The 18,279-nt window shown below is 35.0% G+C and overlaps 1 protein-coding gene across 3 annotated transcripts in view; it reads right to left on the bottom strand.

Moving 5' to 3' along the window:
• LOC150092852 (chromatin remodeling regulator CECR2-like) overlaps nt 1-18,279 on the bottom strand; it is a 342,076-nt gene that overhangs the window by 187,876 nt on the left and 135,921 nt on the right. For all 3 annotated transcript variants that reach the window (XR_016550505.1, XM_090414404.1, XM_090414405.1), the window contains exon 11: nt 14,111-14,160. Coding sequence is in view for 2 of the 3 variants with exons in the window: in XM_090414404.1 (XP_090270530.1) it covers nt 14,111-14,160 (50 nt within the window). In the remaining variant the exon portion in view is untranslated. The remainder of the gene's footprint in view (nt 1-14,110; nt 14,161-18,279) is intronic.

An 18,279-nucleotide genomic window follows, 5' to 3' on the forward strand; every position in this document is an offset into this window, starting at 1 on the left:
TACCAGTTCTGTACTATGTTAACAAAAATGCATGGAAGACTTCTGAAATTTTTCAAAATGGTTATCAACTTGAGATATGGAACTACTCTGGAGGTCAAGGAAAGTTTTGTTGCCTCTTGCCAACTGTACAGTGCATTCTCATTTAGACCGAAAAAACATTCACCTGGAATTTCTGCCTCCCAATACCACATTCTTAATGCAGTCAGTAGACATGGGAGTTATAAAAAAAATTGAAGGTGTTGTATCACAGAAAGTTAATAAACTGTATCCTTGAAGCAAACTGAAAAGTCTCTTGACATCATCTTCAGCACACAAGGAGGTCAGTGTAATGGTTAACCCTTTACAAGCAGTATAGTTTTTTTTACTGATAATTGGTGAAAAATAAGCAGCAAAACCATTCTGAATTGCTTTGTTTATTGCAGGGCTAAACACTTTGACTTGGAGATAACAAATATGATCAATGATGAAACTATTCTGCATGAACAAAAACATTCAGTGTCAAAATGAAAATGAACATAAAATGTACCCAAGGGCTCTGCAAAAGACTAGAAGATAGGAGTGCAGGAGAGATATTTGTGTAAGAGAGGAGTTTTCTACACTTAGTTCTTCAAACCAAACTTAGCTTTGTTGATGGTGGTGGTGGTGGGGGGGGGGGAATAATTACCAAGTGAAATCAATGGGGGTATGGGGGGGGGTGAAGCTACATAATTTTGATGAAAGCAACTTATTTCGTCACCCTATCATTTTAGATTGAAGAATGTTTTTTAGATTTTTTCTGGCATTATATTACATATGGTCGCCATCTTTATTCAGCAGATATGCAGAATTATCACAATTTTAGAAGGTTTTAAATTTAATTACAGCTCATTTCCAGACTGACCAATTTCTGATTTTTTTTTTTTTTTTTTTTAACTGTAATTTTAATGATCAAGCTGTACATGTCATGATTTCTTATTTGCATTTTCAGCCAAGCTAATCTTTTTTTCAATGTGGCAGACATCTGCTTTAGATATTCTGAGTGCTCTTTTCCTCATTTTGTACTCTACCCTATATTGACCCAAAAAGTCTGATTTTTTTGTGTGATTCAAGTGTATAGTAACATATAACAGAAACACATATGTGTATTACAGCAGGTGCTAATTTAAACTCAATTAGGTTTAATGGAAAGAAAAGAGCATAAAGAATAAACACTGGTTTAAAATCTTGATATTTTTTCTGTCAGAAAGATATCTGGGATACAATATAGAATTTGTAATACACATACAGAATAAGTGAAAGATGTTAGACGAGAACCCTATACTCCTAAGAGCGGGCATGCAATCATCTGGGTAGCTATTGAGTGCAAGGGCTGATACTTCATGTTTCCCAGATCTTGGGAAGTGTAAGATTGTTTTTTTTTTAAATCTGCTGCTGATTCCAAAAAAATTGTCTTTCAAGTTTGTATCTGTGGCAGAAAACCACAGTAGTTTTTTTTTTCCCCATTTGACTTTGTACAGAGTATCCAAATTCATGGTCAGTTAGACCCAAATGACCATAGTTGTGGTGACAGATGCATTTCTTGTGTTCTTCAAGGCAGATCTCCCAGTTTGTCCATTATACGACCATTATAAGTTGTAATCACAAGGAACTTTGTACACACACAAAAAAAAAAAAAAAAAAAAAAAAAAAAAAAAGAAGAAGAAAAAAAGAAAAGAAAAAGGAAGGTTTAAAAGCAGTGCAGAAATTATATTGCATTAAAGTTGTGACTATTTTTTTAAAATGATCTAAATTAAATATAAGGAATAAATAGCACAGGATATTTGCCATTTAGCAATATCAGATTATCTTACTTTTTTTTTTTTTTTAATTTAGCAACAGCTGATTTTTAAAAACTAAATCAAAAAGGAAATGATAAGTTTCAGTTTTATTATATAAATATAATGATTATTTATTGTAATTAGCAATGTAGAGAAATGTATTTTAAAAGGTAAAGGATGTTTACGTGGGGTGCTTGAGGGTAAAAGCTGTATAAGTGAGAGGAGACCTCCATATAACCTTTAAAGGAATGCAGAGAAAAAACCAGGGCTTCTAACCTAATATCAAATCCTCACCTTCTCGTGGTGCACTCTGTTGGGTATCTACCTGGATACTGAACGAATGAGGATGGGCTGGCAAATTGGGATTTGGCCGACCAAATTGTATTTTTATTGCTTAAACCAATATACAAAATGATGGTACAACATGACAAAATTTCATGCCGGCTAGGGTGTCGCCCGGTTAAACAAGGTCCCGTTATTTTTGCCAGGGAACCAGGACAAACAGCGAAAATTCAGCTACTGTAACAAATCTGAAAGCACATCCCAACTCAACATCACCAGAGTTAAAGATTGGTACTATCAACATAAGAAGCCTGAATGGCAAAGAAATGGAGCTAGCTGAGGAATTAGATAAGAACCAGATCGACATAATAGGAATGAATGAAACAAAAAAGACAAAAACTGGTGAGATCTTTCTGAGCAATAAATACAAAATGTTCTATTCAGGCAATGAATCAAGGAAAAGAAGGAGTAGCCATAGTATTCAACACAAAATACGAGGCTAACCTTCTTGAATAGCAGGCAGTCTCAAGTAAAGTGATGTGGGCAAATATTAAAATGGGGAATTGGGGTAGAAATGGAGGAATTTTTTGATGCTTTAGAGAAAACAACTGACACAATGAAATAGGAAGAGTTGGTCCTTGTTGGGGATCTAAATAGAAGAGTAGGAAATGATTGTGAGACATACAAAAATATTTTGGAAAAATTTGGAGAAAAGAGCAAAGCTAATAATAATGGCAAATACCTGTTGGATTTCTGCTCAGGACATGGACTGGTTATTACTAACACCATGTTCCAACATAAAAATGTGCATAAATTCACATGGAGAGAAGAGGCAAGGAATAAAAAAAGTCTCATTGACTTTATTATTGTCATCATCATCAAATTCCTGCCATGTACCCTCAAGGGGTGTACAGGATATGACAGTACTACATGAAAAAATTACATCATTACTAACTTCCTACCTACAATTTTCCTCCATATCAGTCTGTTACTTGTCGAGACTCCAAGATTATCAGATCTTATATTTCTATTGTCTAAGGCACTTTGTACCGTATCAATCCACCTACATCTTGGTCTTCCTCTGGGTCGTTTTCCTGCCAACCTGGCAGAGAACACTTGTTTTGCTAATCTTTGATCTCCCATTCTGCTTAAGTGACCATAACACCTGAGATTAGCTCTGCTAACGTATTCCTGGATGCTGACAATGTCAAGTTCTTTCCTAATATCCTCGTTTTTAATATGATATTGCCAATGATGACATCTGTTCACATCTGTTCTCAGGACTCATATCTGTGGTCTCTAGTCTTTAGTCAAGTGTTTTACTTCTGACCGAGCTCGCAGATCCATAAGTTAAAACTGGTTTGAACACTGTCTTGTATACAGCTAATTTAGTGTTCCGACTAATTTCTTTCTTATTCCATATGAATTTATTCAATTGACTTCCCACGATACCAGCTTTGCTGATTCTGTTGTCTATTTCTATATTTAATTTACCATCTTCACTAAAAATTATGCCTAATTAGCTGAAATGTTTTGCTTGTTCCACAGGTTCTCCCTTCACAACACAGATGACATTTTAAATGATTCTGCATATTTTCATTGTCTTTGTCTTTTTATTGCTGACCTTCATACCATATCTATTACAACAATTACTCAATTTAGTCAGAGAATCTTGCAGACTTATAGCAGATTTATTTAGAAGTATAGCATCATCCGCATAAAGCAAAGAGCTGACATTAACATCTCCAATTTTGATATCATGTTTAATACCACTTTCCTTCATAATGTGATCCATATAGATAATGAATAACAGAGGGGATAACGTACATCCTTGTCTCACACCAGATTTAACATTAAACCATCTTCCTGTACTTCCTTCAATTCTAACTGCTGATTTACAAATAAAGACTAAGTATTGCTTGATATAATGCCCCATTGACACCATATAACAGTAGCGTATTGAATAGTTTCTCTCTTGGCACCTTGTCATATGCCTTTTCCAAATCGACAAAACTTAAACACAGATCTTTGTTACATTCCCAAGCTTTCTTGACTATTTGTCGTAAAGTGAAGATCTGATCCTGACAGCCTCTATTTGGCCTGAATCCAGCTTGTTCTTCACCAAGCTTTTCTTCCACAATTCTTCTCAACCATTTCTCAAGTATACTTGCATAGATCTTGCCAGGAACAATTAGTAGGGTAATACCTCTGTAATTCTCACATTCAGTTTTATTTCCCTTTTTTATATATGGGTACTATGAGAGCTCTACTCCAATCATCAGGAATACATCCCTCTGTCCAGGCCTTCTGAACTATGCAGTGCAGCCTCTGTAAGAGTTTTATACCACCATACTTCAGCATTTCTGGTCGAATATCATCTACTTCTGCTGCCTTTCCACATTTCAAGTCTGTGATGGCTTTTTCAACTTCAAGTATGGATATGTATTCCTGACTGCATACCTGGTCAGTGTTTTTTTTTACCACTGTGCTGTCATCACTGCTTGTTTCTTTTAGCAGTTTTTCAAAGTAATTACTCCATACTTCAAGGATATCTTTTTCTTCCATTTTCATGTCACCTTTATCATCTCTAACTCCCTTTACAGCACTCTTCCCTCCATTCCTAAGCTTCTTCAACAACCTCCAGAATATTTTGCCACCTAGTTGATATTTATTTTCTATATTTGCCAAAGTCCTCCCATGACTTTTGTTTAGCTAGTTTTACAATGTTTAGCATTCCTGCATTTGTCTCTATATTCTTTAAGAGCACAAGCTGACTTATTTGACAGGAACTTTTGATATGCTTTCTTTTCCTTCACTGCCTCTTTAACTTCCTGTGTCCACCATGGAGTTCTAATTTTTCTGTACTTGCAGACAACTTCACCACATGCCTCTCTAGCTGAATCAATCAGGGCTTTCTTCAAGACTTGCCACTGAATCTCCAAGGTTTGATTCCTGTTCTCAAACTCTTTCATTTTTTTTTCAATAAACTTTGTGTATTTTAGTCTACAGTTCACATCTGAGAGCTGCTCTACTTTTATTCGCTTTAAAACTGTCTTACTGTTATTCTTTTCAATATGAAATTCAATTTTATCCTGTTCAAGACTAAATAGTGATCATTTCCAATTTCAAATCCTCTGTACATTCTGGTGTCCTGCACCAGGGAGAAAACATCACTATCAACAATAACATAGTCAATGAAACTTTTCTTATTCTTTGCCTCTTCTCTCCATGTGAATTTGTGCACATTTTTATGTTGGAACATGGTGTTAATAATAACCAGTCCATGTTCTGAGCAGAAATCCAACAAATATTTGCCATTATTATTAGCTTTTCCCAAATCTTACCAAAACATTTTTATATGTCTGACAATCATTTCCTACTCTGCTATTTAGATCCCCAACAAGGACCAACTTTTCCTTTTTCATTGTGTCAGTTGCTTTTTCTAAAGCCTCAAAAAATTCCTCCACTTCTACCTACCTTAGTAGAACGTTCTGTGGGACCATAGGCAGAAATAAGTCTCATTGTCCAGTTCCCCATTCTCATATTTGCCCACATTACTCTACTTGAGACTGACTGCCATTCAAGAAGATTAGCCTCGTATTTTTTTGTTGGATACTACGGCTACTCCTTTTCCTTGATTGTCATTGCCTGAATATAACATTTTATATTTATTGCCCAGAAAGATCTCCCCAGTTTTTTTCTTTTTTGTTTCAGTCACCCCTATTATGTCGATCTGGTACTTATCTAATTCCTCAGCTAGCTCCATTTCTTTGCCATTCAGGTTTCTTATGTTGATAGTACCGATCTTTAACTCTGGTGACATTGAGTTGGGGTGCGTTTTCAGATTTCTTTTTCATTTTTTTAATTAAGACTTTAATTCTTACATTAGTCTAATGTTATTTATAAATTAAGATTATTATATGAATTTGTGAATTAATATCTTTAATTTAATCATTACTCTGATAAAAAATGTTTTCCTCCCTTTAATACTTAGCGATATAACATCATGCAGCTCGTTCTATATTGAATGATCAACTGTTGGTATTCCACCTTGTTAAAAAAACTGTTCCTACGTAGCCACTGAAGATAGTCTGTTATTTTCAGACTAAAATATTTGGCAAATTAAAATATAATATTCTTGTGTAAACGTGTCTATATATTATAACTTGTTTAACTGCTCTTTTAACCTCATGCCTAAGTGGAGTAGGTTCCAAATCAAAATTTTCCTGTGAGAGGGCTCTTACAAATGTTTCTTATCATCTGCTGTATGTACAATTCCTCACAATACTCTTTCCATCTGCTTTCAATTTCCAGTTCTTCCATCATACTGTTTCATTCTCTTCTTTGATGACATTCAGTTTGGGCATAAACTTGTGCATTAGGTCATGAACTGAAGGAAACATGCAATTATAAATGTGCTTCCTCATATGGAACTCTCTTCACATTTATGAGCATAAAAAATTTTCCTTGTCCTACCTGATAGCTTTTCTGACTTCTCTATGTCATCTCTTATATTCTTCAGTCCTTGTGGCTAGAGTCTTTTTCAGTTGCCTCTTTTTGATCAGATCACATATTGAATCTGATATCCATGGTCTCCTAAATGGGCCTTGATACTTCTTGGCTGTATCCAGTATTATAACTGACTCCTTCCCAGATCATTTCAGATGAGTTCTCCTTACTAGTCTCTCAAAGATCATCCAACCTTCTTGATGTTTCTTCTGTGAACCCACTATGGCAGGGGTCGGCAACCTTTTAACACTCGCAGGCCACATTCAACTTTTTTATTTTTAATAATCGGGTCACAAGCGTTTAATTAAGAGAAAATAGTGAGTGAAAAAAATACTTAAGTTATCAATTTTTATTATATTTATCTTAAAAAACACAGAAATATTTAAAGTACGAGATTACGAGATAAAGTGCGACATTCTCGTAATGACATCTGATATTATATTCTTTCATAATAGCAACACTTTTATGACAAATAAGACAAAGGGGCTTACCCCCATTTTCAATAAAGAAGTACTTGCTGTTCCATTCATCATTAAACCTTCTTCTGCAATTTTATGTTTTCTTGAACCCATTTTTGAAATTTTTTTTAACAAATATATATTCTCTTGAAAATAATAGTTGATATTATTGAATTATATTAAAAGACGGACCAGGGAATACGACTATAAAAGTGCGCCAAAATCTCGGTTGTCGTGGGATGAAGTTGTCTTTATTATCCCCACTCATGATGACTCACATGGTTAAGTAGAGCCAAGTTGCACGCCGATATCATGAAGTATAAGTATAAAATTATTTTTAATTTATTATTCATATTATAAAATGTATTTAAATAATTCAACATACAGGCCACATGCCATGTAAGTATTGTCAAACTTTTATGGGCCGCCAAAAATGTAGGTCTGGGCTGCATGCCAACCCCTGCACTATGGCATCGAGTCTGGTATGGACCTGACTTGGAAAGTATGGGAGTCTCAGTCTTACTGTGGCTCTTACCAAGTGATAGTCCATGCCACAGCATAAGTATGCAGATCAAAGATTCTTGTCTCCCACTGTTGGACAGCCAAGATGTAATCAATTTGGTGTCTTGACCTACGAATGCCAAATGTCAAGTATAGGTCTGTGGTGGGTGTTTCTGAGAGCAAATATTGGTAATAAATAATCTGTTTAGGCATGGGAAAATTCCAGTCTTTTACCACAGGTGTCAGGCTCACCCAGACCAAACATGACATGCTCAGGCCTAACTCTCATACTCTTTCCCACTCTTGTTCAAGTCCCCTAAGATGAAAAGTCTTTGGTAGGTAGTCTGAAACAATCTGGTGGTTTATGTAGAAGTCCTCACTCTCTCTTCATAAGATCTATCTATACGGAGTGTCTGCACAAACTATCACAACTGATACATTAGGAGAGCAAGAGTAAACAAACAGTTTATAACCAGGAACGGCTCTTGGCTGAATTTTCCTCAGTACCACAGCTACCCAATGAAGCTATGAGTCACCCCCCCCCCTCCCTGAGTAAACAACTAGCTTACCATCCTGTGTTTTGAAATGACCTCCTCTATTCCATATGGTCGCTATAATTTCCAGAATGTCAATTTTATACTTCTCCATCTCTTTACAGGCAATATTAAGGTTACCCAACTGCAGATCCCATAAATTCCATGATCGTATGTGAAATTCATCTCTATAGTTAATCCCATACCTTCAGTTTCCTCATTCACAGTAACAAGTGTGTTAGAAGCTAATATACTTCTCAAATAGGACCTATAGCCTAAAAACTGAATGAGGCTCTGATTATTCTGTATGACAACTGATGTAGCATGGGATGTATTACAATTCACAACCATGCTAGAAGAAAAAAGTGATAGGGATGCAGAGGCCCTTCCACACATCTAGGAGGTTTTCGTCCCATTTCATTAATCATTGGACAGGTGGATTAAGACTTCAACCTACTATGTGGGAGAAATACCTGGGAGGGAGGGAGGGGGAAGAGCAAGAGAGAGAGAGGGGGGGGCAGACTCCCACTGCATAAGACAAAAAGAAATAGTAAAATAGGAAAGATTCCCTGCTAACCCTCAAATAGCACTGGAAAAAGGAGCAAGAAGAAAAGAAAGAGTAGGAACCAGTTTATGGATAATATAGTGGATGTATATTTCATGAATTTACTTTCATTACACTAATATTATTTATTTATAAATAAAGATATTAATTCTGAATTTACTTTTTGGCTCTCACTTAATCTCTTTATTCTTAAGTGAACTCATTTTTATATAACATCTCAGTTCCATATCAGTGTTGTTAATTGAAAAGAAAATGCTAATAAACCACTCTGGTATACCACAGACAATACTAATAGCAAGGGTCAATATGTATGGCTGAGAGAAGACCTCCACATAGCCATAAAGGAATGCAGAGAACAGACCAGAGCTTCTCACCCAATGTCCAATTCTAACCTTCTCATGGTGCACCCTCCTAGGTATCTACCTGGATACTGAACAAATAAGGATGGGCTGGCAATGGACTGGATTGGCTTAAACCAAAATATAAAATGATGGTAGAACATGACAGAATTTAATGGCGGCTGGAGAGTCGCATTGTTAAACGAAGACCCCACTGTCGCTTTCTTCGGACTCTCATATCTGTGGTCTCTAGTCTTTGGTGAAGTGTTTTATTTCTAACCCAGCTATCAGATCCATAAGTTAAGATTGGTTTGATTACTCTCTCTCTTGTATATAGCTAATTTAGTGTTTTGACTAACTTCTCTCTTAATCCGTACAAATTTATTCAGTTGACTTCGTACCATACCAGCTTTATTGATTACGTTGTCTATTTCTATATTTAATTTACCATTTTCACTAAAAATTGTACCTAAGTAGCTGAAATGTTTTAATTGTTCTATAGGTTCTCCATTCACAATGCAGTTGATATGTTCAATGCTTGTAACTATTTTCATTGTCTGTGTCTTGTTAGGGCTGACTTTTATACCAAATCTATTACAACAATTATTCAATTTAGTCAGGGAATCTTGCAGACTTGTACTGGATTTATTTAGAATAACATCATCTGCATAAAATAAAGAGCCGAGATTAACATCTCCAATTTTGATATCGGGTTTAATACACTTTCTTTAATAATGTGATCCATATAGATAATAAATAACAGAGGGGATAATGTACATCCTCGTCTGACACCAGATTTCACATTAAACCATCTTCCTGTACTTCCTTCAATTCTAATTGCTAACTTACAACTCAAATAATGATTAAGTATTGCTTGATATAATACCCCACTGACACCATACAACTGTAGCATTTTTAATAGCTACTCTCTTGGTACCCTGTCGTATGCTTTTACCAGATCTACGAAACTTAAATACAGATCTTTGTTATATACCCATGATTTCTCAACTATTTGTCATAAAGTGAAAATCTGATCCTGACGGCATCTATTTGGCATGATCCAGCTTGTTCTTCACCAGGCTTCTCTTCTGCAATTCTTCTCAACCGTTTCTCGAGTACACTTGCATAAATCTTACCAGGAACAATCAGTAGAGAAAAATCTCTAATTCCCACATTCAATTTTAGTTCGCTTTTTACATATGGGTACTTCGAGAGTCCTACTCCAATCACCTGGAATTCATCCCCCTGTTCTGGCACTCTGAACTATGCAGTGCAGCCATTGCAAGACTTTTATACCTCCATACATGAGCATTTCTGGTCGAATATCATCTACTCCTGCTGCCTTTCTACATCTCAGGCCTTTTATAGCTTTTTTCTACTTCAAGTATGAACATGTATTCCTGATTGCATGCCTGGTCAGTTTTTTTTTTTTTTTTTTTTTCATTGCTAGTTTCGTTTAGCAATTTTCAAAGTAATTACTCCACACCTCAAGGATATCTTTTTCTACAGTCTTCGTGTAACCTTTATCTCCCTAATTCCTTTTATAGCATTCTTTCCTCCATTTCTGAGCTTTAACAACCTCCAGAATATCTTGCCACCTTCTTGATATTTATTTTCAATATATTTTCAATATATCTTACCAAAGTCTTCAAATGACTTTTATTTAGCTAGTTTTACAGTGTTTAGCTTTCTTACATTTGTCTCTGTATTCTCTAAGTACACAAGCTGACTTATTTGTCAAGAACTTATATGCTTTCTTCTTTTCCTTCACTGCCTCTTTAGCATCCTGTGTCCATCATGGAGTTCTGATTTTTCTATCCTTGTAGACAACCTCACCACAAGCCTCTCTGGCTGAATCAATCAGTGTTTTTTTCAGCTTGCTACTGAATCTTCAAGGTTTGGTTCCTGCTCTCACTTGCTTTCATTTTTTATTCAGTAATATTTGCGTATTTTAGTCTACAGTTCACATCTGAGAGCTGCTCAACTTTTATTCTCTTTAAAACTTTCTTACAAGTCTTTGTTTCAATATGAAATTCAATTTTATCCTGTTCAAGACTAAATGATGATCACTTTCAATTTCAAATCCTCTGTACTCTCCAGTGTCCTACACTAGAGCACACAGAGTCCTACACCTGTAGGAAAACATCACTATCAATAGCATACTCAATGAGACTTTTCTTATTCCTTGCCTCTTCTCTCCATGTGAATTTGTGCACATTTTTATGTTAGAACATGGTGTTAGTAATAACCAGTCCATGTCCTGAGCAGAAATCCAACAGGTAATTGCCATTATTATTAGCTTTGCTCTTTTCTAAAAATTTTCCCAACATATTTTTGTATATCTGATAATCATTTCCGATTCTACTATTTAGATCCCCAACAAGGACCAACTTTTCCTTTTTCATTGTCAGCTGCTTTCTCTAAAGTCTCAAAAATTTCCTCCACTTCTACCATAGTAGAACCTTCTGTTGGACCATAGGTACAAATAAGTTTCATTATCAAGTTCCCCATTTTGATATTTGCACACATCACTCTACTTGAGAATGCCTGCCATTCAAGATGAGCCTCGTATTTAGTGTTGAATACTATGGTTGCTCCTTCTTTTCCTTGATTGTCATTGCCTGAATATAACATTTTATATTTATTGCTCAGAAAGATCTCACACCAGTTTTTGTCTTTTTTTTGTTTCCGTCACCTCTATTATGTCAATCTGGTACTTATCCAATTCCTCGGCTAGCTCCATTTCTTTTCCAAGATATAGATGGACTGATACAGTGAAAAGTGATTTAGAAGATAGAAATATAAGATCGGGTAATGACAATCCTTGTTGGAGTCTTGACAGGCAAGATTGATTTGGAGGAAAATTTTAGATAGAAGTTAGTGATGGTGTAAGTTTTTCATGTAGTACTGTCATATCCTGTACACCCCTTGAGGGTACATATTAGGAATTTGATGATGATAATCTGACATGAGATGACAGAAGGAAAATATATTTTGTTAATCTTCTTTGGCAGTGTACAAAGCAAATAATATCCTCCTAATATCTTCATTTTTAATATTGATATAATTCTATCATTATGTTCTGTTCACACTACTAATTTTTCTCAAAACTCTAAATTTTGTCTGTAGTCTTTGATCAAAGGGTTTATATGCCAACAAACTATCAGATGTAATCATGTCTTAAAACTGGTTTGAACACTATTTTGTGTACTGCTATTTTAGTGTTGTGGCTAATTTCTTTCTTATTGCATATAAAATCATTCAACTGGCTCCCAAGCACACCAGCTTTGATTATTTTGTTGTCTATTTCCAAATTTAATTTGCCATCATCACTAAAAACTGTTGCTATATAGCTGAAACATATTACTTGTTCTATAGGCTCTCCATTCAGAATGCAGTTGATATGTTCAATGTTTCTGCCTATTTTTCTAGTTTTGGTCTTTTAATTGCAGATTTTCTTGCCATGTTTGTTACAGCTGTCATGCAATTTAGTTAGAGATTCCTGGAGATTTGTATTGAATTTGTTTAGGTGTAACATTATCTACAAAAATCAAAGAGCTAATATTGATATCTCCAATTCTAATATCAGGCCTAATGCCACTTTCTTTTATAATGTGATCCATATAGATGATGAATACTAGTTGAGATAATGTACACCCTTGTCTTATACCTGATTTTAATTCAAACCTCTTTGTATTTCCTTTGATTGTAACTGATGACTTATAACTTAAATACAAACTATGCACTGCCTCTGTATAATGTTCCATTTACCCCACATAATTATAGTAGTTTGAGAAGCTTTTCTCTGGACACTATGTCATATGCCTTTTTCTAAAACTATAAAACTTAAATATCATAAGTAAACAACTAGTTATAATTTAATGGCTACATTCAAGGAGCTTATGTAGCTCAATGGAAGTTGTGTTTGCACTCCTCATTGCTAAACCTCACAAAGAGAAAGCATCGTCAGTTTGATCCTAGTTGCCAACTAGAGGAACTTTTTTCTAAGCCTTTTTTTTTTTCAACTGACTCCCAAGTTATTTGATCTCTGGCATTGGCAGGTGTTTTTTTTTTTTTTTTCTAAAGAAAATCGACCACAGAATCCACACTATTTCAGACAATAAAAATATTGTGTTAGGGACCATGATATGGCAGCACTTGTTCAAGCTGGAGACTGCAGACCACTTAAATGAATGATAGCTTTGGGCCACCTACTTCTGATTGGCTACCAATAGAGACTGAACTGCACCCTCAGTCTCTAAAAGTTAGATAGGGCTAAATTCCCTTATAGGGAGTAGCCTCACCCACCACTCCATATAAAAAAATAAAATGCATTATTTTATTTTCTGACCTGATGTGCTTCATTCCTTTCAACAAACTATCTTCATGGTTTCCATCTTCTAAAGATATATGATCTTCTCTAGCTCTTCCTGGAACTTGGTAGAAAGTTCCAGGTTACTGTCATCTTTTTTTACTTTGGACTAACTGGACATTCAGTGTAGGAAAGAACGTGAGAATGTCAATCTTACATCATTAACAAAAAATCTGGCCTTGCAACAACATAGAACTGATACCAACCACAATATCCTGGGGTTTGAGACATGCTTACTCCATCATCCTAACCCGAATTAGAATGACTGACTAGTGCCACCAATGATAACCTGTAATTTTCACGTTGAAATATATGGCAATTAATATGTTATTCACTTTTTTCCTTGTGTCATTGTATTAATTTGTGAAACCTTATGGCACAAGTATATCTGAAACAACAATGATGTTTGAAAAATGTTATTTATTAGAGAAAATGTATTGAAAAGAAGGGAAAATATGTTGAGAAACAGTATATGAAAACAGACTTGTTTCATCCATATCAATGATATTGCAATTTTTGGTAAGGGAGCTATGATAATGAAGGTATTACTTTCAGAATGCCTTTGTATACCAAGAAAGGATGCTTTTTTTGAATTATGAATGTTGTGCTCATTTTTGCAAATATGCTGAGGAATACTTTCTGATTTATCCTCATATAGAGGAAATATACAAAAACTGATAAAACATTCTGGACAATCTATTACTTAATTTCTAGGTATGCTGTAATAATAGAATGGATGCCTTTAATAGAACATACCTTTGTGTAATCCATTATGAAACCATCTATCATCCTCCCTTTGTGAATTTCTAAGAATAAAAAGAAAAAATGACAATCATTAAAATGGAAAAGTTTGGTAATGTTAGTTTAGTAAAAAAATGTTTACAGTTTCACAGAAAGAAAATATTCTGGAATAAATGTGTGTGTGAGAGAGAGAGAGATTAGATGCGATTCTTTAAATTAATCTTTTTTTTTTTTTTTTTTTTTTCCAAATTAAATTAAATCATGAATTAACAGAACTGAAGTAAAATTAACCATTTTCTGGATAGGTAAAATCATTAAGTACAGCAGTGTAAAATTCACTAATAATACAAGAATAAGAATTTTTACTTCTTAATGTGAAGTTGTGATGCATTACAGAGAATCCACACTGTTACAAGCAGATATCCACATACTTCACATCACCATTCTGTGCAAAAGAAATAACTATATAACTAATTATAACTAACTCAGCAGTCCAGGTGTAGTCACTAATGATCTTGTAAAGAGACAAAATGACTTCCTTATCCTGTTCTGACTTTCTTATTAACATTTGTTTCGACATTGCAATTATCCTCTGACTTGTATTTGCAGTTTTTGCTATGTGACCTCTGAACTTCAAATTTCTATCCACTATAACTCCAAAATCACTAGCCCAAGTTTCTTGTAGCATAATCCCACCAACATTACATGAGACATTGGAAATCTCATCACACCACAGTGTATAACTTTACATTTACTAACACTGAACTCACAGCCATAATCATTTGCCCACATTTCCAACATAATCAAATCATTCTGTAAATGCTGGATATCAGTAACATAGATAGTCCTGCATATCTTTGGCATCAACAGCAAACAAACATCTTCTGTCATACCCTATCCAATACCATTAATGTATAGATATTAATAAACTTCCCTTGGACAACAAGGGCTGAACCCTGGGATATACCACTGGTCACTGGAAACATGGTAATTTCACACTCACTGTATACCACTTTCTGACAACACCTGTCCATCAACCAATCACTTATGTAAGTCAAAAGTTTATATTTCAATCCATATTCACAGGCTTATGCAACAGCCATTAATGTGGTATTTATCAAATGCCATAACAAAGATACTAATAAAATATATCACAGGCCAATAGTATCACAGTGTCTCCATTTCCATTATCCAACTCAGCCATGACATTGTTATAAAATATATGCGATTTGCTAAAACATGCCCTCCTTTAGTAAATGCCATACTATTCCTTACAGAATACAGCTTGTCTGTCAACCAATCTCTATACATGAGTTCTTAACTTCTCTAAAATCTTCATTCCAGAGATATTGATAGGTTAAATGCAAGTTTCTGCACTATTCTTGTACAATGGAACTATCACACATGCTTTCCATTATTGTGGAAGTTGAGTGCCTAGTCAATTTGGCTGAACATTCCTTTAGCATGAGTGCTGATATTCTTCTGTCCCTATTATCAAATTCTTATCAAATCTATGTAACATCTCTTCAACCTCATTATCATGCACACCTATCTCTTCAAACCAACGTAATACTAACACTGTGCACCATGTTACATCTTAGCAAAGTAAGCACTCAATATTTGAACAATGTCATTACAGAGGCTTGTTTCATCCACATCAATGATATTGCAATTTTTGGTAGGGGAGCTATGATAATGAAGGTATTACTTTCAGAATGCCTTTGTATACCAAGAAAGGATGCTTTTTTTGAATTATGAATGTTATGCTCATTTTTGCAAATTTAGTAATATTATTATTATTATTACATAACACCTCCAGAGACTCATCGAGGGAGGGTAACTACTCTACAACTCTCCATCTCCACCAACTGCAACTATCTTCATCTATACCCATGCCATCTGCTGCCGACCACTACCACTAGTATTTTCACAGACAATCACAAACATCCATGCCCACAGCGGGATTCGAACCCGTAGCCTGGAGATCGGATATGCTAACCAGGCTACGGGTTCGTTGGCTGGAGAGTGGATACGCTAACCACTCGGTCAACCAGGCTGGCTCTTTATTCTTTGGCATTCAATAAAACTCTTCTGGATTTCCTTTAGAGGTGTTTAAGAGTATTATCAAAGCTGGATAACTGACAGGAGACCTAAATGTGGCCTTTTAAAAAAGGTATGTGAACAAAGCTTCTGATCTAATATCCAATCCTTACCTGCCCACTGAAGCACCCCATTAGCAGGTATCTACCTGAATACTGAATAAAAAAGGATAGGCTGGCAATTTGGGATTTAGTCCATCAAACTGTTTTCGTATTAGCTTAAACCATAATGGAAAATGATAATAGAACATGACAGAATTTCATGCCAGTTAGGGTGTTGTCCATTTGACCAAGGGGACCCAATTGTTCTCATCATAAAACCAGGGCAAACAGTAGAAAGAGCTACTGCAACAAATCCCAGAAGAAATCCTAACTCAACGTCAACAGAAATCATGATTGACACCATCAACATAAGAACCACCAATGGAAAACAAACAGAACTAGCAGAAGAATTGGATAAATACAAGATCAACATACCATGTATTACTGAAACAAAGAAGACAAAAACAGGTGAAATCTTTTTTAAACAACAAATAGAAGTTTTTATATTGATGCAATAATCACCAGGGAAAAGATGGAATAGTTGTAGTATTCAATACTAAATATGAAGATAATCTTCTTCAATGGTAGGAAATATCAAGTAGAGCAATATGGGCAAATATCAGAATGCGGGAACTGGACAACGAGACTTATTTATGCTTATGATCCCAGACAAGGTTCTACTAATGAAGAAGTAGAGAAATTTTTTAAGGCATTACAGAAGAAAGCTCATACAACAGAAACAGAAAAGCTGGTCCTTGCTGGAGATCTAAACAGCAGAGTAAGAAATGTTTACCAGAAATACAGAAATGTTTAGGGAAAATTTGGAGGAATGATCATAGCTAATAATAATACTAAGTACCTGTTGAATTTTTTTTGTTTGGAAAATGGACTAATTATCGAAAACACCATGCATCAACATACCAATGTCCAGATATTCAACTAGAGAGAAGGTGTAAGAAATAAGAAAGTTTCATGCATTATGTTAGTGATGATAGTCATATTTTCAAGCTGGTTCAGGACACAAGGTATACAGACGATTTCAAATTGGAAGTGATCACCATTTAATTTTGTGCAAGATAAAAATGAATTTCATATTAAAAAGAAGAATGTGTAAAAAAGTTTTAAAATGAATCCAAGTTGAGCAGCTTTCAGAGATAAATTGTAGACATAAGCATTGTTCAAGAAAATATGAAAGTTGAAAACAAAATTCAAAATTTGAAGATTCAGTGGAACATTGATTGGTGCTGCTAGAGGCATGTGACGGTGAGGTTATCCCTAAGGATATAAAAATCAGAACTCCATAATCGACTCAGGAAGTTAACAAGGCAGTCAAAGAAAAGAAGAGCGTCTATCAGAAGTTTCTGGCAAGTAAATCAACTTGTGCTCTTACAGAATAAAGAGAAAAATGTAAGAAAACAAAGCATTGTGTAACACAATGCTAACGTAATGGGAAAACTCTGGTAAGAACACAGAACATAAATATCAGAAAAGTGGCAAAATAATCTGGAGGCTATTGAAAAGGCTTAGAAATGGAGGAAAGAGTACTGTAACAGAAATCATAGATGATCAGAGGTAACATAAAAACTGAAGATATTCTATACGAGGGTGGTCAGAAAAGTTCTTGGCCTAACAATGAAAAAAAGAATTTATAATTTCAAAATAATTTTTATTTTTCAACATAATCTCCCTTAAGACTAATACAATTATTCCAGAGATGCTCCAGTGCCATTATCCTTGCCCTGTAGTGGTTCTCAGTAAGATCTACAAAATACCCCTCTACAGCTGCAATCACCTCTTGATTCGAAGAAAGAAGGTGACCAGCAAGGAAGATTTTTAGTTTTCGAAAGAGATAGAAGTCAGACGGAGCCAAATCTGGGGAATAGGGTGGATGTTCCAACAATTCATAGTGCAGATCCCTTAATTTTCAAATTGCCAAAACACCTTTGTGGGCAGGTGCATTGTCCTGATGAAAGATCATTTTTTTCTTCTGCAAACCGGGTCTTTTCTCACGAAATTTTTCTTCTATTCTGGTTAAAAGACCAG

The sequence above is a fragment of the Typopeltis vanoorti genome, chromosome 25 (assembly GCF_054136105.1).
Source record: "Typopeltis vanoorti isolate ZY-2024b chromosome 25, IOZ_Tvanoo_1.0, whole genome shotgun sequence".
NCBI lineage: Eukaryota > Metazoa > Arthropoda > Arachnida > Uropygi > Thelyphonidae > Typopeltis > Typopeltis vanoorti.